The 23,362-nt window shown below is 42.3% G+C and overlaps 2 protein-coding genes across 8 annotated transcripts in view; one reads left to right on the top strand and one right to left on the bottom strand.

The window, feature by feature from the left end:
* CBR4 (carbonyl reductase 4) overlaps positions 1–23,362 on the bottom strand; it is a 136,612-nt gene that overhangs the window by 5,974 nt on the left and 107,276 nt on the right. The gene's annotated exons all lie outside the window — the stretch shown is intronic.
* PALLD (palladin, cytoskeletal associated protein) overlaps positions 1–23,362 on the top strand; it is a 401,759-nt gene that overhangs the window by 346,960 nt on the left and 31,437 nt on the right. For 5 of the 7 annotated variants that reach the window (XM_027068656.2, XM_027068648.2, XM_053216734.1 and 2 more), the window contains one exon: positions 12,627–13,307. The exons of the other annotated variants lie outside the window; for them this stretch is intronic. In XM_027068656.2, coding sequence (XP_026924457.1) covers positions 12,627–13,307 — 681 coding nt within the window. The remainder of the gene's footprint in view (positions 1–12,626; positions 13,308–23,362) is intronic. 7 annotated transcript variants of the gene reach the window in all.

Genomic DNA, 23,362 nt, shown 5'->3' with positions numbered 1-23,362 from the left:
CGTTAACATTTAATCTGGCAATGGTCAGGAGTACTGGGTGGCTCAGTCAGTTAAGCATCCGACTCTGGATTTCGGCTCAGGTCATGATATCGCGGTTTGTGAGTTCAAGCCCTGCATTGGGCTCTGTGACAGTGCAGAGCCTGCTTTGGAGTCTCTCTCTGCCCCTCCTATGCGTTCTTGCTCTGTTGCCCTCTCTCAAAATAAATAAATAAACTTTAAAAAGATTTAAAAAATAAACTAGCAATGGCTAACCTTTAAATGAAAACAAATTACTCTTTGAGGACTCAGGTCCAACCGTGCCTTCCACTCATTTATTTACCTTTGCAAGACTGAAATATGTACAAAATGTTATTGGCAGCTTATGATCTATTCAGAAATGTGGTTCACTTCTTCAGTGATAGGCATATGTTTTTTAGTTTTTTTTTTTTTTTAATGTCTATTCATTGCTTTTGAGAGAGAGCAGGGCAAGCAGGGGAGGGGCAGAGAGAGAGTGGGACAGAGGACCTGAAGCGGGCTCTGCGCTGACAGCAGTGAGCCAGATGTGGGGCCCGAACTCATGAACTGTGAGATCATGACCTGAGCTGAAGTCAGACGCTCAGGTGACTGAGCCACCCATGCACCCCATGATAGGCCAACATAGAAATCTAGAAAGTCCTCTTTATAAATTAGTGTTGTTCGTCAATACGTGAAAGATACTATTTTTTTTTAATTCCCGCATATTTAGTAACGTAGCCTCTCAAAAGATGGAGTATAAAACAAATTAATATTCACGTGTCCAATCTTGAAAGACTAGATTGTGGATTTTATAGCTTGGAGGAACTTTAAAACCTATGTTAAGGGACTACTTAACAGTCGTCCAACTTGCTTTTTCACAGATAAGAAAAAACTGAGACCTGTCTCAGTTAAGGCCACACAAATAATTTGTGGCACAATCACCTCTGCCAGGGAAAGCGCTGAGTAGCCCAGTGGCAGCGTCTGCAAGAAATAAAAGTCTGTAAAGCACAGTGTGTGAGACATAAGGCATTACGTGCCTAAAACTGTCCATATGGAATGTCTTCAGGACGTAGCCAAGTTGTCTCTATACGTGGCTGTTTGGGGCTCCGTTGCAATGTTTATATTCCAGTAATAAAGAAACAAAGGGGTAAGACTGACAGAACCAGTCTTGGGTGGAACCCACATTAGAAAGGTCCCCTGGGGCTGAAGAGATCGTAGTGCACATGGAACTATGGGTAAGTCCTGCTGCCTTGACCAGAGATACCACCACGTAGTAGTCCTGAGCCAGGCTTCCTCAGTTTAAGCCCATCAGCACCACCGTCCAGCTGTGTAACTTGGAGCAACTTACTCGTATCTTTGTGCCTCCGTTTCCTCGTCTGTAAAATGGAGATAATAAAAGAGGCCTTACCTCTAGGTTTTTATAAAGATTAAATATAGTTAATATAGATTAACTTCTTAAAACGGTGTTTGGTACGTAGTAAGTGCTCAATAAGAGCTATTATCAGTAGTAGTAGTAATCATCATCATGATTGATTAAATATTTGGATGAGGCCTCCCCTGGTGACTTCAGATACATGGAATGGATGTTCTCATGCTTCCAGGGTGTTGAGTTATTCAGACAGTAGCACTGTGTCGTCTTTTATGATGTGACCTGCTTTAAAATATAAGCTTCTGCAATTTTATGCTTTAAGAGTTAATATGTTTATATGTCTTAAGAATTGTATATATTGTAAACATTATATCCTTTCTATGAACAAGGCTAAAAACACTCAAACTACTAACGGAGGAGACTATCAAATGCAAAGATGAGCGGAACACTGTTAGCCATTTGTTCTTACAACTTCCAATGGTTTCTTTCGCCATTTTATGAACAATATACGCATTCATTGTTTACTGATTCATCAACTTCAGATAGTGCTAGTAGTGTTTAAGATGATTCTTACCAGCAAGATATTCTTGTCAGGCCTTTGACACTGACCAGCTGATAACTGTATAGTTAATCTCTACATTTCCATTTCCATATCGGTAAATGAAGGAAATTAGACTGGTTGGTCTCCAAGGCTACTTCCTTCAAAGGGTCAGGGAACATTTGAATTAACTTAAGCAAAAAAAAAAAAAAAAAAAAAGGTGGAAGAGAGCAGTTATCGTGTACGTGGGATTCAGAGATAAAACTGATCTGAGAGTTATCTACATCCAGGTGCTAAAATAGCATCCCGGTTTTACCTCTCTTGTCTTCTCTCCACTTGGCTTCTTTCTATATATTGGCTCTTCCATGGCAGCCAGCAGCTCTGAGGGATTCTGTCCTTTGGGTTAGCTGTCCAAGGACAGAGACACATTTCCCTTTCATCTTCAGTATGAAAAATCCTGACTGGCCTGGCCTGACCTGGATCATATATTTATCCTTGAATGATTTGCTGAAGCCAACAATGATTGGCTAGTCCTGGGTCATATGCTCGCCCTGTGACCAAGGCTTGGGGGATTATGACAGGCAGACCCACGAGGAATAGAGTAGAAGCAGATCTGTAAAGGAAGGGATGAACTACTTTTACCAGATGAAAGGAAGAATGGCAGATAAGGACAACAGATGTCCACTCTTCTTGGAGTTTCAGGAAACCCATTTGAAGAGGGAACTCATCCAGTTCACCAACTAGTGAGTCATTACTTGCTTTTATGAATGCTTACTGCCATGTCGCCAACCACTGGCCTCATTCTCCTTCCAGAAATAAAGCATGACCTCCACCTCCACATTCTTTAACTTAGTATCAGCCGTTAGGAACTCCCGGCGATGCTTCCACAATACTTGAAAAACGGGTCCAGATATCAACATCAAGTTGTGGGCAGACAGCAGTGCTTCTGATTCCAGACCCAGCACAGTCATCCCTCACAGCTTTGTTTGTAGCACTGGATTAGGGCTTTATGACCTGCCTCACAACGGACACGCAGGGAACCATTTCCTCTTTCGGTACGGGGGCCAACTTTGTTATCACAGGATACAATCCATGCTTTGAAAAAGAACATTGCAGCAATGGGCAGAATGCACCCTTCTAAAGAAAAGAAATGCCTAGAGATGACTAAAGTTCTCACCGAGTCCTGAAAATATCCCTGAGACTCTTTTCCTCAAGGTAAACATAAACTTGAGGCGTTTCTGACTGAAAACCAAATAAAATGGAAAATGGGCACTGGTACAGGCTTCCGCTGCCTGGAACATGATGGAGTGCCTCACAGATGCCAGATTGGGAACTACGCTGCCAGCTTCACAAACACTCCCCTTTGGGGGATGGGAGTTTCATATTTTGGATACTGAAAAACCAGAGTATAAGTACTGTCTTATTATGAGAGCTCTGATTATTTCACCTTTCCCATGTGCCACATAAAAGGACACCTGCTGATCTCACAGGTAGGGACATTGACAAGCAAACGAAAGCACAGACACACAAACCTGGTTCTAGAACACACAAAGCACGGTTCACACACACCGTGGGTGTGTGAGAGCGTCACTGCCGAACCTCGACAGTGCCCTACCGGCCTTGAGGGTAGGCACAGCTTGGAGGAGGGAGAAAGAGTTGCTAGATATTATCGGGGAGGACTTCAAGGAAAGATAGATGTTGAAATGGGCACGAAAGGATGAAGACAGCCTCAGTGGATGGAGAGAAATTGGTGGGGTGTGAGCCTTCCAAAAGAGAAAAGACCAAGAAGGAAAACCCAAGGTTTTCCTTGGGGGAGTTTGGGGGACAATGAGACTAATTTGGAAGAATGAAAATGTGGAGATAGAACAGGAGTTAGGGATAAGAAGGGCTGTTTGGAGCCAAATTGTGGGAATCTTCGAATTATCATGTTATTTAGGGGGAGAAATTAGAGAAGGGGGGCACTCTGTCTTAGGCATACTAAGTTTCTGTCACGTGAACTGGGCAACAGAAGTGGAATTCAGGACTAGGGTCTGGGTCAGAGATAGATTAGGGAGTGATCGGAAAGTTCTGATGTTGGGGGGGCACTCATAGTTAGAGAGCCAGGGAAGAACCCGGGAGGAAAAGGCACAGTATCAAAGGCAAGAGGACAAGGATGCTGGTGGTAGTGATGGCAGCAGAAAAGCTTCGAGAAGGAGGGGGTGATCGCTATGCATTGTCAGGTGCTGCAGAGGGAGGGCGGAGGAAGCACCAGCACTGACAGATTGTAGGTCCAGAGCACAGCATAACTGTATCTTTATGGTGAACGAAATACCTTGATTTTCAGGAGGTTTACAAAATCAAGCCAAAGGGATAAGTTTTGCAGTGGAAAGAGAAGGGTTTATTAATGGAACGGTGAGTGGTTCCTGAGCCACTGAAATAGTTCACATTTCTTTAAGGGAGAACATTCTAGCAGAACCATAGCCAACCCAATTCCCACGGGAGCTGTTGTGAGACACACAAAACCCTAAAGCTATTTTTCTTAACTTATGGACAGAACTTATCTGTATTAAGAAACAAATGCAGTTAATGTTCACTAATCAGGTGATGATTGTTTACTGCATAAAAGTATCCTTCCGGGGGCACCTGGGTGGCTCGGTTGGTTAAGCGACCGACTTCGGCTCAGGTCATGATCTCGCAGTTTGTAAGTTCAAGCCCCGCGTCGGGCTCTGTGCTGACAGCCTCTCTGTCTCTCAATAATAAATAAACGTTAAAAAAAATTAAAAAGTATCCTTCCTTTTATAAGAGTCATTTGTGGAAGGATTTTAGTTTGCCTCTCCAATGCCTTCAAATCTATTTCTGCTTACCAGGAAATAACATATTCATTTTCCAAAAACTGATTCATTGGACATGAAAACAGCATATGCATAGGATGAATGTATATATACGAATAAACACCACACTTGGGCTTGGGTAGCTGTTTATGAGTTCCTTTAAAATCAGTTTCTTTATAATGTTTAAATGTTACTGGACTGAAGAGTAAGGATCATAAAATCCGAAAGTTTATTAGAACCTTACAAATACTATGTTGTAAGTTCCCATTTTATTTTTTTAAGTTTATTTACTTATTTTGAGAGAGTGAGAGAGAGTGGGAGAAGGGCAGAGAGCCAGGGAGAGAGAATCCCAAGCAGGCTCCCTGCCGTTAGCATGAAGGCCGATGTGGGGCTCGATCTCATGAACCATGAGAGCATGACCCGAGCTGAAATCAAGAGTCAGACACTGAACCAACTCAGCCACCCAGGCCCCCTATAAGTTCTACTTTGAACATTTCTCTCTTCGGTTGACTCTGTGTTCTTACCGGTAAATAGCCTGTGGGAGAGTGGCTTTATCTGCAGGGTATCTATATTCCCTTAGAGCAGCACATCCGGGTGTCCTGAGTGCCATATAGCCTGATGGAACAGCTAGTCTTGTACATTAGCAAAATCTGAGGATTCTAGTTAAATTCTGCCAATATTTATTGATCTTACATGTGAGCACAGTGAGATATTGAAGATAAAATGTTTGGAAGGGGCAGGCAAGTGAGAAAATTGTTCTTCTGTTCTCTGAGTGGATTAAAGCCATTTGGTGAATAGATAATGGTTATTTCTTTTGAGAGATATGACACTTTGCCCTTAGTAATAATGCAGTCTTACCAGTACAGAATGCACACCACTGTTTTAGATACATTCAATTCAGCAAACATAACCTAAAATAGATGACACAGTAGGCTCTCAATGACAACGTGGAAATTTGAGCAAATATTCATATTCACCATACGAAACCTTAAAATATGATACGAATTCTTCATCTCATTATAAGACCGAAAGCTAGGTATCTGTCCATCATTTTCCCCCCAATTATTTAAAATCTCAGAGAAATGTAATGCTCAAGACCTGAATAGTTCCTCAACATCCGCCTCACAGGGAGTGGGTTTTTTGTTTGTTTGTTTGTTTGTTTGCTTTTTGGTGTTTCCTTTAGAAATGAGATCACTAACTCTGCCCCAGGTATTGACAGAAAAGGTTGGAAACCAGATTTCTCTTCAAAAGTACACTTTGCCTGTGTTAAGAATTAATACTGGGGCAACTGGGTGGCTCAGTCAGTTAAGCATCTGACTCTTGATTTTAGATCAGGTCATGATTTCACCATTCATGAGTTCAAGCCCCACGCAGGGCTCTGTGCGGACAGTGTGGAGCCTGCTCAGGATTCTCTCTCTCTCCCTTTCTCTCTGTTCCTCTCCCTCTGTTCCTCTCCCTCTTGTGCACGCACGTGCGTTCTCTCTCTCTCTCTCTCTCAAAATAAATAAACAAACTTTAAAAAAAAAAAAAGAATACCAAACATTTTCAGTTGTCAACAGTCCATGTTAATTTCTGTTATGTCCACTATATTTTAGCAATTTTTATAAGAATCAGCAGCTATTATCTTTCGGCTGTTTTCACTGGCCTATGCAGCAACAGAAATGAAAATTATTTAAGGCATTTAACTGTGATGTGGAATTGATGCTTTTTAGATCCTGACCTCACATTCCTCCTGTGTAAAAAAAAAAAAAAAAAGGCTAAGGCTGAGACACCAGCATTCCACCCCATAGATTCATCAGGCTTATTCATTATGACTTGCCAACACCATCTGAGTCTGTCCCTTATCGTATATAAGTTAGGATACAATCCGGGTTTTTTGTTTTGTTTTGTTTTGTTTTTTTGGTAAGACTGTAAATGCTTTGGACTAAATCCCTTAGCCTTCGCAAAGCCAAACTGCTACTTACACGCCCCATAGAGAGTTGCATCTCCACAGACCTCCTGAAGGAGATCCCTGTGCATCTGGGAAGCCAGCTGCGGGATTCACGTTCTGAGGAACAGCTCAGGTCAGTGTCCGCCCTTGTTAGGAACACCACCCCTACCTGTTAGTCCTTATTCCCTGAGCTACATGAGGGACACGGCCATGCTTTGATACTCCAGAGACGTTCCCAGGAGGATTATGGATTGGTCCGCACTTGCTCCCTGTTTCTCATGGTACATGGAATGACTTCAAATAGACATCAGCTTTATATACGAAGACATAAAGAGCTACTGTTTTTCTGTAGCAGAGCCAAATGCAGTTCTTATTCTAAGTGGAAAGGACGAGTCTTTCTAAAAGAGACTGAAGTCATGTGCTGATTTCACTCAGGTCACTTCTTCCCTGAACCCTCCTATGTAATTAATTGTGCTGAGTCCTGGCTCTATCTAGAGAGTCAGGATGATTTACAAAAGGCTCAGAATAAATTAAAGATCAAAGAGCAGGGCTTTTGTAAAGAAACCTATGTCATTTTGCAATAAATGTTAGACACACATTCCTGAGAAGTGGTCAGTTTTAATTTGATTTTAACATTCTCTTGTTTATGGTACTTTGTAGAAAATCCAAATCTTTTATCCCTGCCCTCTCCCCAACCTTAGGAGGGATGTGTTTAAACTCATAGTTATTTTTGCACTTAACAACCTCCCCAAAACCTAATGTAGTACATTCTCATTTGGCTTATATTCACTCGTTTTTATTATGTAAATGATTGTTCTCAAGACTGTGATTTATGGACCTTTTACCAAAGGGCAATAATAAATTAGTCCTAACCAAAGCAAGTTGTTAGATACTAACGCTCACCAAGTGGACCTTTTTTTATAGGATACGAAGACATAAAGTATGAATAATAGAAACAAGAGCAAGACAGTTGAAGTACTAATATAATAAAGTAGATGGAACTTAATCAGTACTCTCTGAACTGAAGCCCGTGTAGGAGTTTTATATTCCGTTTTATAAGTTCCCAGAATTAATATATTGAGTTCTCTCATAGATCTGATACTGAGCTAATCCCAGCTGGGGAGGAATGTTGTGGGAACACCCAGTTTATTCCCTAATTCACTTACCTACTTTCCTTTGAGAATTCTTAAAATTCCCCAGTCCAGTATGGGGCCCTCCTGTTGTAGGCCTGAATATACCGAACATACCTGATAAACCCAGCATGGTATCGAAATTGCAACCGGAAATTAACGACGGTTGTTGTCATTGACAGTGATGTGTCTGCCCTGTGCGGGTGTTCCGCTGGGTGTTGGGAGGATGCTGGGAGTCACAGCCCTGGCTGTCAAAGTGCATATAAATAGCAGGACCAGCACAGCTCTCCGTTCAGAGGGTGCAGCTACGGCCCCGCTTTGTCATACAATGGCTTCTGTATCACACAATAAAAACTGAAAGAAAATACATAAGCCAACAGCATATTTATTCTGAAAGCACAAATGTTTTCCAGCTTCACGATCCCAAGAGTTCCTCCAGACAATTATAAATACTCCATCTTTATTAACATGAGCAGGGGATAAATTACTTCTTGCGATCCAGACATTGCTCCGGAGAGAGATACTGGGAATTCCCAATTTACATAAAAGTTGTTCTCCAGAAGTTTGCTTTCACATCATTTATTTTGAACTTGGGCTGCAGTTCCCCAGAGAAAAAGTGATATGTAGTAATAATAAACTAACGTTTTTAATAAACCTTTTTTGTTTGTTTATCGAGCACTTTAGAGAGAATGGTATAGCATGAGGCTTTCGCGCCAACCAACCCTTCACATCCAGGTTCTGCCCTTAGACAAATTATTTGACCTCGCTGACCTATGGGGAATTTGTGAAAGGGGGATGAAAATGCCAGGTACATGATTGGTGCTGTCTCTCCTCTCCCACCCCTACTATGGCTTTCTGAGTACGAGAAAGCCACTACTTGCAGTGGGAAGAGATAAACAGGAAAATCCCCTTGCAGTGAGGAGAACATTATCTCCATTTTTTTAAAGGTCCATTTTGTACAGTAACCAGAATTCATGCGGTGGTTCTCTCCTGTTGTGGAACGTTTCTTGAGTTCACACTGTGAACCAGGCACTGTGCTCATTTTATCCTCGCAATGATCCCGCAGTTAGTAGCGGGTGGAGTTGGCTTTCAAGCCAGTACCGTCCAGCTCGAGTCTAGCTTCTTTCTCCTGTACCACACTGCCGCTTGGCTGGTTACGTTTTCCAAGGCTGCTTTAGTCTGGTGGCAAGACAGATGACTGAATTGGAAAGTAAACTGTGTTCCACATCTCTCTCTCTTTATCCCTGTCAGATCTAAATCTTGGCCCCATCCAATGGTCTGTACAACTGCTCTAGTTAAAATCTGTGTCCAGGGGTGCCTGGGTGGCTCAGCTGGTTGAACGTCTGACTTCGGCTCAGGTCATGATCTCACCGTTGAGTTCGAGCCCCGTGTCGGGCTCTATGCTGGCCAAGCTCGGAACCTGGAGACTGCTTCAGATTCTGTGTCACCCTCTCTCTCTGCCCCTGCCCCACTCGCACTCTGTCTCTCTCTCTCAGAAATAAGTAAATATAAAAAAATTTTAAATCTGTGTCTAAACCATTAGGATTGGGGGAAGGAGGCTCTTGATTTTCTATAATGCAGGAGGAGAATCCACTGAGTTAGTATTTACATATTCCCTTTCTGAGCTACCCAGATCTTCTCATCTTTGCACCATTTCACCCTAAAGAGAATCAAGTTTGAGGTCAAATATTCTTAAATATATTCTTGAATATGTAAAACTTAAAACTTTGATGATTCAGATCTTTAAGGCCCTCATGCTGTGGTGACATAGAAGCATGAGGAGAGAAAGTTCTTAGAAGGGAACGATGACCACAGAATGTTTTAGTTTTTTTTAAATCACATTGGAAGTCGGGGTTCTTCCATGTTGACATGCCTGGTGCAGTTAAAGAAGCCAGACACACAGATCTAACCTGGCTCTACAGGTTACTTGCTCTGTGACCTTGAGCAAGTTACCTGAAGTGTCCTCATTTGTAAATGGAGTGTGACAAGTGCATGACAAAAAGCCCAGCCCTCTCATTTCCTCAACTGTTGACGCCTTTAGAATTGCAAGAGGGGTAAGAGTAGAGAATTTCTTAGGTTTTTTGAATGAGGGTTGTGGTACAGGAAGGGGAAAAAGGCTGGAGGCGGGGGAGGTGTTGGTTGATGGAGTAGTTGTGCAAAGCCAAACACTTTAATATGATGCTCAAAGTGCTGTCCTTGCGAGTAGGGCTTCCCAGAACTCTTTAAGCCTAACAGTTCAACCTTTACCCAGTATTTCCAAGAAGTTAAGTTTCATTTTCAGAAAAAAGCAGAAAAAAAAAATGGGGAAACCAGAAAAGTGAAGACTTTTTATAGTATATCTTTTAAAGTAACTTCCAAAGGCTTTTCTGGAACCTCTCATTCCCTTTGTAAGTTAATGAGGACGAAGAAAATGACTTAGAAGTGGCATTTCATCACCTCAGAGTCCAGGTTTTAGATCCATTTAACTCCAGTATTCTTTAAAATACGATGATCTGCCAGAAATCAAGTCAGACACTTACTGATTCAGAATAACTATTTTACTTCCCTTCCCACCTCTCCAGTTCCCTGCATATTTTATTCTTCTTCCAGTGCAAAATGGGGGAGTAGAAACCCTAGCAGAGTTCTTTGATGCAGCATCTGTCGGTAGCCAAATCACTGTAATGCCTGTTCATTTCTTGTGAAATGCTGTATTAATACTTTCTTGAACTGAACTGTCTAAAAGCATGTCAGCAGCTTTAAGCCCACATGGGTTAACAAACTTGGTGGTTGTTTTAATGGCCGAATGAGTAAGCTTGATCCCAGGAGAGTTAGAATACAGTGGTGGTCTGGGCTTTCCTGCCCTGGCTTCTTTGAAGACTGGCTTCTCAGAGCCACTCCCTAATCTTGGGGCAGGGAGTCCTCACACTAGATATAGGGAAGGATATGTTGTCTGTAGCAACCCTCCTGGAGCCACCACACGCAGTTATTTGCTGATGCCAGGCCAAGCTTAAAATACCTTAAAACACATCGGAGGCTCTGGCCGTGGTGAGCCCAGCTGGCCAGAGTAGGGGAGCAGTGCCTCTGAGGAGGGCCATGCGGATGACTCCCAGTTCAGATGCAGTCAGCCAAACATTGAAGATGAACATTCGAGGACTAGGATGCATAGGTAGGAAATAAGAAGGTGATAGAACAGGCAGGGAGATCAGAAAGGAGATTTGGGGATTCAAGATGAGCACTAGATGATGGGATTTAGAGCTGTTAGGTGGTTTTTTTATGCATTCTATTCCTGGGCCAGTTCTAAATACGTGAATGCAGGGACACATGTGCTGGACAGTGGACCCAAACCACACCGACATCTGGAACTCAGCATCTGGTGAATCCTAGCAGTGTCATGGCTTTAAAAACGCTCCAGTTAAAAATGCTTTTAAAATGCTCCAGTTAAGTTCCACAGGACTGACCCCACAAAGTTCTTTGGTGTTGAAATCTTTGATACTCTGCACAGATTAAACATATAGGATCATCCTTATACTTCATACACATACTAGACCCACCTAATATATACTTTTCAGTTCCCAGGAAAGTATTTCTTGCTCTTTGTGGATTTAAGTGTAATCAGTTTACTGGATAATTATAGAAGGGAATGGAAAACAAGGGAAGGATGTTCCTACATCTAATGATACTTGTTAACAGAGCTAAAATCCTTTTGTTTTTTTTTACTGTCAGCAACTTCAATTCCTTTTATTGCTCTGAATCTCTAAAAGCTTGATTTTGAAAATTAAATAATTAATAATTAAATTAACTCAATAATTTCATTATTTAATAACATTAAATTTTATTAAATTAATTAAACAATTAAATTGAGGGTTTTGTGTTTTAGTTTCAAAAGGTTTAAAGTTAAGAGCAAAGTTAGCTTTACGTATTCATGATTGTTTTATCTGGTTGTTACAGTGCCACCTTCTGTTGAAGTTTCTTTTGACAGCCATTGGTGCACTGAATTAAAAATGTCTTGGATGTAAAATTCAGCTAACTAGGGAAGCTTGAGTAAAAGAGAGTTAGATTTTAACTAATTGTTAGCTGCTTACTAACTTCTTTTGTAAAATCTAAAATTCAGACTATCTCTTCTTGATGGAAAGTACTTGGGAATTAAAACTGCATTATTTATTATTATTAATAATTGTAATTTATTCCTTATTGAACACTTGCATATTAAATATAGGTGTCATTTGTGTATTTTAGACATGGCACAAAATATCGGTGTGTATTAAGGTTTGTATAAATAATTGGCAGTTCAGAGTCTAAAATTTTGGTGGTAGTAAATTTTGCATATGTCTCTGTAGGTAACAAATGCAGAAATTAAAGTGGAAATCACCATGTGGTATTTATTAAATGCAGAGTTGATAGCACTAAAATAGGCAAATTGGATGAAGCTAGGTCTTCCAAAAACAACTTAAATGTTTCTTTTAACTTTCTCATTATGACAGGATTTTCTTCCAAAAAATTGGCAAATGAGAGGACCGAGAACTCATGTCAGAAATTTTTCTCTTCATATTTCTGGTTCTATTCAAATGAAATACGGCCCCTGGGAGTCAGACGTAAAATTTCCATCACTGAGATTTATTTGTAAACTGATTTGGATCATCTGGGGTAAAACTTCAATTAGACATTGAGATAACCGGTTACTCGTAGTTAACCTAGCGCTTTGTCCACAATCGATAACGGGCAACACACTTGAGGCTACTAACCAGTGACTTACTCCGACCGGGTGTGGCCTGGAGCTGCCAGTCGCGGGGAGTTCCGTCCACACGTGATCCTCACTGCCTCGCACGAACGTTCCCCTAGTTCCCTCTCTGAAGGTGTCGCTTTTCTCTCCCCTCAGGGACCCTCTGAAAATCCAGCAACTGCAGAACCAGGTCCGGCTGGAGCAGGAGGCCAGCGCGCGGCACCCCCCGCCTGCCGGCGCCCCGCGCAGCGCGCCGCCCTCGCCGCCCTTCCCGCCGCCGCCCGCCTTCCCCGAGCTCGCGGCCTGCGCGTCGCCCGCCTCCCCGGAGCCCATGAGCACGCTCGCCTCCCGCTCCGCGCCCGCCATGCAGTCCTCCGGCTCCTTCAACTACGCGCGCCCCAAGCAGTTCATCGCGGCGCAGAACCTCGGCCCCGCGTCGGGCCACGGCACGCCGGCCTCCAGCCCCAGCTCCTCCAGCCTCCCGTCGCCCATGTCCCCGACCCTGAAGCAGTTCGGCCGCGCGCCCGCGCCGCCCTTCGCACAGCCCTTCGGTGGCGCCGAGGCCGAGGCTCCGTGGTGCCCGTCCTCGCCGTCGCCCCCGCCGCCGCCGCCCCCCGTCTTCAGCCCGACGACGGCCTTCCCGGTGCCCGACGTGTTCCCGCTGCCGCCGCCTCCGCCGCCGCTTCCCAGCCCGGGCCCGGCGTCCATGTGCGCCTCGCCCGCAGCCCGCTTCGGCCACAGCCAGACGCCCGCGGCCTTCCTCAGCGCCCTGCTGCCCTCGCAGCCTCCCCCGGTGGCCGTCAACGCCTTGGGCCTGCCCAAGGGCGTCACCCCCGCGTGAGTGACAGCCCCACGCCCCCGCTTGCCCCGCCCCCTGAGCTCGCGGGTCAGTGCCCCCTCATCCGCAATCCAGGGGTAGCCCTCGGCCTTTTTTACGAATTGAATTTCCATCCAGCCCATGTTTAGCTTCTTACCACAGCAGCTTTACCAGACTCTTCTTGTTCAGCTCCCTTACCGTTGCCAAGTCAGTACTTTCTACTCTGCACTAAGCAATACAAGATTCTGCTCAGAAACTACCCAAAGTCTATGCGGTGCGCCTATGATTTTGAAGGTAGTGGCGCTGGCTACTATATAGGACGTCGTGCTAAGCAATCCACGTATGTTACCTCATTTGATACACTCCTGAGAGGTGTCCTTGCCCCACTTAGGGCTGAGGATTCCAGTAATTAAAGAATTTGCTCAGGGGCACATTAGCCCCCGAACTGAGATTTGAGTTCATGTCTGTCTGACCTCAGATCCATGTACTCACTAACCAACAAACTACCCAGATATTTGAGATCAGTATTAAAATACCATGGAGGGGGTGGGTTATTAAGTGTACGTTTCATGTTTTTGAATTATCTAAATTAACAATTAAAAAGCCAGCCTTTACGTAGACGTAGTGATTGAGCAGGAGAGGAAAACGTGTACGTGTCTTTGTGTTATTGATGCACGTGAGTGAGGACGTGTGCAATGTAGTGAAGAAGTGACCGTGCCGGTTCTGTCCCTGACAGTGATCTCTATGTAAACTACATGGAACCTCCAACTCAGTTTTTCTATTTGCAGATTATCTAAATACCTGTCTTCCCTTATGTCACAGTGATGTGGCAGCCGTCTGAAATCTTTAAGTAGGAAATCCATGAGGATAAATAAGATAACATCTACAAGAGTACATTAAAGCCCTCAAAAGAAATATATAACGTAGGTGTTTAGCACATTCTGTCGATGACTAAAAGCTAGCACATGCTCATTTCACTGAAGAGTTCAACACAAGTACACGTCAACAAAGGTCAAGACATTTCCCACATCTCTGAAATAAACTCAGATCCTACTTCAGCGTCTCCCAGAATCCCAATATTGTCCAGAGAGAGAAGAAGGAAACCCTACTAAAGAACAAAATGAGGGGCATCCCGTGGGTGGCTCAGTCGGTTAAGTGTTCGACTCTTGATTTCTGTTCAGGTCATGATCTCACGGCCATGAGATTGAGCCCTGCGTTGGGCTCCACGCTGGGTGTGGAGCCTGCTTAAGATTCTCTCCCTCCCTCTGACTCTGCCCTTCCTCCCTTCATGCTTTCACCCAGTCTCTCAAAAAAAAAAAAAAAAAAAAAAGAATGAGAAGACCTTAATTCAGGTTATTTTAATTGATATGAAAAAGTTTTCCATTCTCGGATGTACTAACACCACCTTAGAGATGAGCATTGCTATGTTTGACTTTGACAAGGTGTATGAAGGAGCTTCAGGTAGCAATATCATGTTTTGATAAGCACTTTCTAAATGTCGATTATATGAATTCTATATTTGAAATCTGGCTTCTCAAATCCGTATTGGAAAAACCTCAGTCAAATGAATATGTAAATAGAATAAAGGAGGAGAGTTTGTATAGTAATGTTGTGATAATGGGCTTCTGAAAGTTGAGTGAGTCAACCTGCCTGAGAAAACTTGCTTTTTCTCTCCTACTTTTTTGTTTTCTTTTATTTGGCTGCTAGGAAATGAAGTATTATCTTGCCACAAAGAAGCTCACTGTTGGATTCAAAAAGTGGTAATTTGTTGCAGCACACTGTTTTGTCCCTTTTACTAGGAAATGGTACCAAATCTTGCTTCCCAGGAAGATAAGTACTCATCTGTGTAATATTTCTCCTCAATGGTGTTGGGTGGTCATGCCTTTTATCATCGTAAATAGTCTTTTATCCTCTTAAGTAGAAATAATAGATTATTCTGATCTTTGAAATTCTCTTAAGAAGGTATGCAACTTCAAGAGCATACCTCAAGTAATAGAAGCATTTGTTTATCAACATGTATCACAGTTATTAATTTTATGGAGTAAAATACTATGTAATTGTTATCACTAAAAATTCTAGCAGCTCCTGCCATTCCTTAAAAATTAATGGAGAAGCCATGCTAATTTTGTGGATCCTATGGAAAACTGTACCCAAAGATAGACACTGTGACACCAAAGATAAGTGGCAGTAGCAGGCTACAGATTTTTAGCTCTGTGCTGGTCCAGTAAGCCCTTATTATACAATTACCCTTTCGTCTTCAAGGAATTTTTCCTTTTGCTAATAAATCATACATATCTGAAGAATTCACTCTTCTGATTCGATATATGTGACTTTTGGAACATATTTTTTCCTCTAGTATTTTGTGGGATCCCTCATTTGTATTCTGAATTAAAAATGAAAAGGTAGTTGGGGCGTCTGGGTGGCCCGATCGGTTAAGCGTCCAACTTCAGCTCAGGTCATGATCTTACGCTTCATGAGTTCGAGCCCCTCATCGGGCTCTGTGCTGACAGCTCAGAGCCTGGAGCCTGCTTTGGATTCTGTGTCTCCCTCTCTCTCTCTGCCTCTCCCCTGCTCACGCTCTGTCTCTCTCTCTCCCTCTCTCTCAAAAATAAATAAAAATTTAAAAATTTTGTTTTTAAAATGAAAAGTTAGCTTTTATCCTTCACAATAATCCAAATGATTTGTCCAAGACCGAATTTCTGGCCTCTTTGAACTTGTAAGAACTGGCCAACTGTTGTCAAATGAATCTTTTAAATGACTTTCACTTATACTTCACTGGGAATTTGTGATTATGATAGCAAATTCAGTTTTGCTTATATGTATGGTTTCTCAAGTTGAATGGTTTTGCCATATTTATCAAGCGCCAGTAAGTAGGTTGATTATACATGATTCAGTAAGCAGAAATACTGTATTTTTTCTTTGCCCTCCTTGTTTTACCAAAATCTTACATATAAATATCACTTATCTTAATTTTCTTAATCATCAGTTGCATACTAGTTGTTTTATTCTGTTTGTTTAGCAGTGTCTTTGTTTTAATTCGCAAAAGGTCACGCACTAAGGTTTTAAATAGTCTGTGGAGATAAGGTTCTGTTTCTCACATGTCTGGGTAGCACAGGTCAAGTCAGGAAACAAAGGCCTTGGATGCCAGTGATAGACCACAAGGTCAAGAAGGCCGGTGACAGTGGGCTGCGGTCAGACTCGCAACAACAGTATTTGGTTGTTGGCTGATTGTGGTTTGGGAACTTCTGCACATCCAATTCCCCTGGTGCCTTCCTTTCTTCAAACAGCTTCATTCTTCCCGAGGGTTACTGGGGTCACCAGCAGCTTCTCAAAGCTGTTGACAGACACAAATGTTAAGTTGACTAAATCTTTCAGATGGAGGCAATGAGGAGAAAAGATGCCTTAGAAAGAAGCCTGTTTGCACTTTGATAAAAATTAGCGTATTCTATTCCCCTCTCAGTCGCTGATAGTTCGTTTTACAGCTTCCACTGCTATAAGCCTGTTCCTTGACACAGTAAATCAGCCCTGCAAAATGGTGGCAATCCAGAGGATTCAGGAACGCCACCTAGGAATAGTGCAGCAGGTCTGTCTCTGCTGGTCTCTGAGTGGCTGTACCAAGTCTCGTGGTGAAGCAGGTCAGAACTGTCCCCGAGAACGAGACTGGCGCTTGTTGGCACTGCATTTTTTGCCCATCTTCACATTCCTACAATGTGTTCTCATAAGGGAGTGCCATATAGCCACAGTGCTACAATGTTTCCTACTCTTAATTTCTTCCTTTGTATAAGGAGGCCTTTGGTTTGAAGTGATACCCCATGTTTGTCCAGAGTTAAATCGTGTGTCAATAAGAGCTTTTATATACGTGTATTAATGAGAGCTTTTATTCTGTAGGCGCCCAGCTCTTTACAGACATTATCTCATTGTCCTTCTCCTTCACCCTGATTTATAAGAAACAGGTAGGTGGGGACACTATCATCACTCTACATGCAAGGTGAGGGCACCAAGAGGTGAAGCGATTCCCCAGGGTTCTGGAATAAGCCTAAGCAAAGAGGGAGTGACTTAACCTTGGCTGTATTGCCCAGGTTGATCTCAATTAAGTCTGATGTCTGCTATTTCTTGATTAAAGAAAACGGCTGCAGACCAACAAAACAAAATCCCCTAAGTCTTAAGAAACAGTTTGTAAAGATTTATTTGTGTTTTAGGCAGTTTTGAAGTCAAGATAGTGGTGAGATAGTAACTAACAGAAAAGACAAAAGCTGCATTGGACTCTGCAGACATTATCTCATTCTTGTCTTTCTCCCCCCTTGCAGGAAACAGGTAGGTGGGGGTAGGTGGGGGCCTTGTCGCTCCCCATCAGAGGCAGAGGCCCAAAGGGGCTGAGGACCTTCCCAGGGTCTCATTATTGGGTTCATTAATGTCTAGTATCCTAGAGGATTGCACAGAAAGTTGCATCCAATTCTGAGCAAGTATTTCCTAGCAAATGAGTAGGCAAGTTTTCGGGGTCTGCTGTGACTGATGATGATCTGCTGAAATGTCTGCCCCAGGAACAGGTCAGAATCAGACCTGCTCATCTCAGATGGCTCTGTACCAAGTAGGTATAGTGAACACACATGTGTGAGTATATCCTTTAAAGAACCCAAAAGGTAACGTGAAGAGAACTTAATATTTTTATAAAGTCACCTAATTTTCCTTTAAGAGCTCAATTTATCCATTTGTACTCTAACAGCTTGGGCTTTGTCATAGAATTTAGTAAGAAAATAGAATTGATATACAAAAATGCAGTTTGGGTATCTTGGGCTCTTTCATATATTAATTCACATATTACATTCGTGGATATGAGGGATACATAAATGCCAACATATTAATGATTTTGCTTCCTCTGAAATGTTGTGGAGTTTAGGTATTATTAGATATCACTGAATATGAGAAGAGGAGAATAAGAGGACTTTCAGAAGTTGTATCAAGGGCAGGATGCTTTCAAGATTATTCAGTAGCCAAGAAGAAAAGAAAAAGAAAGAAAACCTCCCAGGATTTGGTGGTGTTTGAATCTGGAAGATTTTACCTTCCAGATGCATGTGTGTGTGCTTGAGAAGTTCTTACCCCCAACCACATGAATATTATTTTAAAATGTTAAGTGACTTACTGTTTAAGCTAGAGTAAACAGATCAGTAATATTTTTTGCACAGTTGGGCTGAATTGTGTATACACTGAAGTATTTATATTTCGTGTGGGAGGCTTGCATGAATTGTTTACTGGTTAAGATTTGCTTCTGAGGATGAGTTTTTGTGAAGAGTTGTGGTTTTAGTAACAGTTTACTTTGAATAAGCATTTAAGCAATTTCATTTTTAATTGTACAAACCATCATGAAAGGAGATCACCTCTTTGTCATCAAATTCTCTTGTTAAAATTTCCTAATGAGTTGTTGCTCTTCATTTATCAAAAGTGGTGCCACTGGGGAGAACCAGCCACAGCCATCTTATATTAGTCTCCAACAAAGAATTCGTCTTACAGGAAAACAAACTCAGTTGCCGAAGCTCTGCCTCAAAAACTTACAACTATTTTTCTTTTCTTCTGTAACATTATATAGGAACCCTTAACTCTGTGCTCAGTTTTTAACACAGTTGCTTGAAGTGTTTTCTGAATTATGTCAGTCCAAATGAGATACTCTCTGAAAAAAAAAGGTTCCATATTAAAACAAGGGTGAGAAATATTGTGTCCTACCCCTCTTTTCTCAGGGTTCACAATGCCCTGTTGACCTTGCCACGCTCATTCAGGCCCTGAGACCTTTGCACTGCCTCGCTCTCCCTCTAGTCTTCACTCTGTCACTTGGGCCTCAATGGTTCTGTCATCTCCTCTGACCTGTGACTGACTGCACTGTGTAATACAGTCATCCACTCACACTCCCATCCTTTCATGGCACTTACCACCTCCTGCTATGCCCTTCCTTTCACTCTTCTATTTCCTTTCTCTCTCTGCCATCCCCACCATAGAATATAATTTTTCTGAGTTCAGTCCCTTAGTTTTACAGGAAAATAAACATGGTATTGCTAGCACTCAGAACACAGCTGAACACTGAAAAGCCAATCAATAAAGGTTATTTGCACCTTTTTGGAAATTGGTCAAGAGTTCTTGGCATCTTTTTAAACTCCTTTATGTCTTTCATTCCGTTCTCCTTGGCCAGTTTCATCTCTGTGATTCAGTTCCATACTGGATAGTTTCTGTTGGCCTCTCCAGAGCCCCTCTTAGTATGCCAGGCACAATCTAAATACTCAATATGTATTAGTTCATGTCATTTTCCTAATAACCCTATAGGTTACATGCTATTAATACCCACATTTTACACTTTACAGAGGATGAAACTGAGGCACATAGACATAAGTAACTAGCCCAAGCCCCAGTGTTTTAGGGAGTAAAAAATAAGAGATTGTCCCTTCTACACCTTTAGTCATGCTGATTCAGAATTCCTTCCTCTCCCCCCCCCCTCCCCACCTGTCTACATCCTTATGATGGTTCAAGATCCTGGATACTGCCTCTTTCACAGAGCCTCTGCAGTCAGTCTAGCCAGCGTTCTTTCCTACTTTTTTTACTCCTATTGCTCCTAGAATCACCATGACATAGTTTGTTCCTTAATTTATTCTCCAACTTATCAGCCCCTTGAGATCAAAGGTCACCCATTAGGATTTGGCTATCTTCTTGTCACATAGTGTTGGGACTACAGTGATGTAGCTTTTGTTTTATTATTTTTCGTTTTTATGTATAGAACTTCTGCCTAGAATTCCAAGATGTCATCAGGTGACACAATTGCTTGTCTTACAAACCAACTGTTGAATTTCAGGCTTAACAGAACTCATATTGATGCTTGCCTAGCATTGTGCCTTGCTGTATACTCAGTAAATATTTGTCAGTGACTGTTAGACATTTAAAAATCTTTTAGTTGATTGATTTCAGTGTTAATTGTTCAGAACCAAGAAATTATGTGTACCTTAAATTCTGTGAGTCAAAGAAAATGTCTTTAAAATGGCGGGGAATAGAGATGAAGCAAATGCTCTTCTAATGCTTGTGATCTTGATACATTTAGGGAATCACCTTGTTAAGAGAAATATAGAATGGCCAGGGTTTTTATTTGGGTCAAAGAGTAATTTTAATTGTACTCTTTGAAACAGTAAAATACCTGGGTGGCAGGGATCCAAACCAAGGTGAATGGCTTCTCTATGAAATGTCCTAGGGCAGGTGTTCTCAGGTCCCTTAAAGAGTCAAAGATACTGAGAACTGCTTTTTAAGCAACAGGACTTATTCTGTTGTGAATAGACAGGTGTTTATTTGTCCAAGGGGACTTGGGGCTGTCTTTTACAAAAGCAGTTCCCTGTTTATATTGTTTAGATGATCTGTTCTGCCCTTGATAGCCGCCCTTTGCCCCTTTCTTTCTTATTGGTGCAAGGAACATGGCTCTCAGTGTATTCTGCCTGCAGAAACACAGTGAAGCTTCTGTCATCAGAGGCTGCTCATCATCACGGAGTTGTGCAACTCATTTATGTTGTCAAGTGTAAAATAATGGGAACCTGTGTGTTCCCAATAATAAGTGATGTAACACAGAGCTAGCTTTAATGTTGCCTTTCAGGTGACTTCAAAACCTACCTCTTCCAGTTCTCAGATGTAAGGCTTTAGTCAAAAGCAGTGTAGAACTTTTTTTCCCCCAAAACTATGTAATTTGTATTTGTTCTGAGCCTAACCTATTTACATGTGGTTTGATTATATGGATAGCTTTGGCATAATTTTTCTTGCCTGAGGAGGGAAAAGAGAGGTCAGAAGTGAAGATAGTGCATCCATTCACTAATTCCATGAATGTTATTTGAGGATCTGCTGTTTACCAGGCATTGTCATGGACAAAAGAGGCATGGTGAGAGAGGGACAATTTAAAAAGAACGTACATTAATAAACTTTGATAGGTGCTATGAAGAAAACAAACATGTTACAATACAACATGGGTAGACTGGGTCAGGGTCCTCCTTTCCAAGGAGACAAAAAACTGAAGCCGGAAGGCTGATGACACCGTCTTGAGAAAAAAAGGAAGGGAGAAAGGCTCCAGCTCAGGGAAGCTGGCAATGTGTGCACATTTTTGTTAACCGATTATATGGTCCTAAAAATTGAGGTTAAAAATCACTATTTCTATGGCTCTTGTTGTTAATATGTCACAGCTTCACTGCCCAGCTCCTTAAAATTCAAGATCAACTCCCAGTGAGTAAGATACAACGAAGTTTGACCTCGTTCTTGATATTCAAACACAGGATATCACAGTATTTTAATACCAATGTTTAACACCCTCCCACTTGAACTTTGGGGCAAGTGACTAGAAAGAAAGGACCTGGAAAAGCTGTCAGGGTAGTTTCTGTTATAGGTATCAGAAGATTAAACGCACATGGTTTATTGATTTACATAACTAGTATGGGGTCAGGCAGTTCCACGGTGGGTTAAGGGCTCCAGGGTCTCTGTCCTTCCAGACGGTCATCATTAGCCCCTTGTGGTCAGCATGGCTGCAGCAGTTTTGTGCATTTCCTTTTGACATAATGGCAGCCATTGAAAGAAGAGGCGTATTTCTTCCTGTGTGCTTCTTTTTAGAGATGAGAAATTTTTAGCTAGAGCACTTCCCCCTCTCCCACCCTCATTTCTCCAATCTCACTGGCCAGGGCTCCATCACAGGTCTCTGGCTACACTAATCACCATCCAGGAGATTGGGACCACTCAAATTAACTTAGATCACTCACCCCTGAGTTTGGGGAGGTGGTCACCTTGGGGAGGTGGTCACACTGAGGGGTGAACACCCAGCAAAATCAGGGGAAGCTCTGCAAGGAAACAAAGGGGAATAGACCGGAGGAGCCCAGGCCTCAGGGCTCAGAGTATTACTGATGAGGGCCGAGTACACAGCTGTTACAGGATGCTTATGCTTTCTCTTGCATATTTAGTGATTGGCTGTTCCCAGCATTTTGGGGTGAAATGGTGAGAAGCAGAGGGTTTGGTGAACTTCAGTGTTAAATGACATCCTCAGCCTTACTAGTGCTTTCTACCAGATCAGTAAGGTGGTATCAGGCACAGGATGCCTTGACTCATTTGCAGTAAACCTTTTTTTTAACTTAGAAATGTCTTATCATAAAACATATAAGCTAAATGAGGAAGCATATACAATGTATATATATAGTCTAAAAGAATAATAATAAAAGTCATACCTGTTTCTAGTATCTTTGAAGGTTCCCCACATGACCCTCCCCAGTCGTATTCACAACTATCCCTAGAAGGTAACACTACCCTGAATTTCAGAGTTAATCCTTCTTTTGTCTTAATGGTTTATATATGTGTGTTTCCCTAAGTTTATATCTCAAACTTTTTTATGAATCAGAATCACCTGGAGGGCTTAAGACACAGACTGCTGGACCCTAACCCCAAGGTTTCTGACTCAGCAAGTGTGGAGTGAGTCCAAAAATCTGCATTTCTAACAGTTTCTCAGGTGACGTGGAAGCTGCTGGCCAGGGACCACCCTTTGAGAACCCCTACCTTGGCAGAAGACTGCTGAGCTTTTTGCCTGTTTATGATTGGAAGCATACTTTATGTATTCTTCAACTTGGCTTTGTTTTAGCTTAGCATTATGTTTTTGAGATTCATCTTTGGTGATAGGGTAGCGATGAGTCATTCATTTTCACTATTGTATAGTATTCTCTTTCTGTTGAATCTTTACTCACAGCCCTGTGAGGGCAAAGGAAGAGAAGTGGGAAGCAAATTGCTTACAGCACCAACAAAAGCAATACCACACCCATCAAGCATCCAGCCCCAGCGACCCCTGGCTCACATGTTCCGACGTTGTTGCTGTCCTTGGAAAGAAACATTCTGAGGTGTCACCTGAGAGCCCTAGGCTCTCCAGGGGGTTTAGGAGGCTTGGGGAGTACGCTGCAGAGCGGGGCCTGCAGACCTTCCAGGGCCCATTAGTATAAAATAGACCTTTTATAACATTGACCTCCTCTAATCAAATCAGGATAGAAGGGAAGGTAACAAACGATATTTGCTTAGAATGAGCTAGACACTTTGTTGA

This window comes from Acinonyx jubatus, chromosome B1, assembly GCF_027475565.1.
Source record: "Acinonyx jubatus isolate Ajub_Pintada_27869175 chromosome B1, VMU_Ajub_asm_v1.0, whole genome shotgun sequence".
NCBI classification, from domain to species: Eukaryota; Metazoa; Chordata; class Mammalia; order Carnivora; family Felidae; genus Acinonyx; species Acinonyx jubatus.
This window is presented reverse-complemented; position numbering and strand designations above follow the sequence as displayed.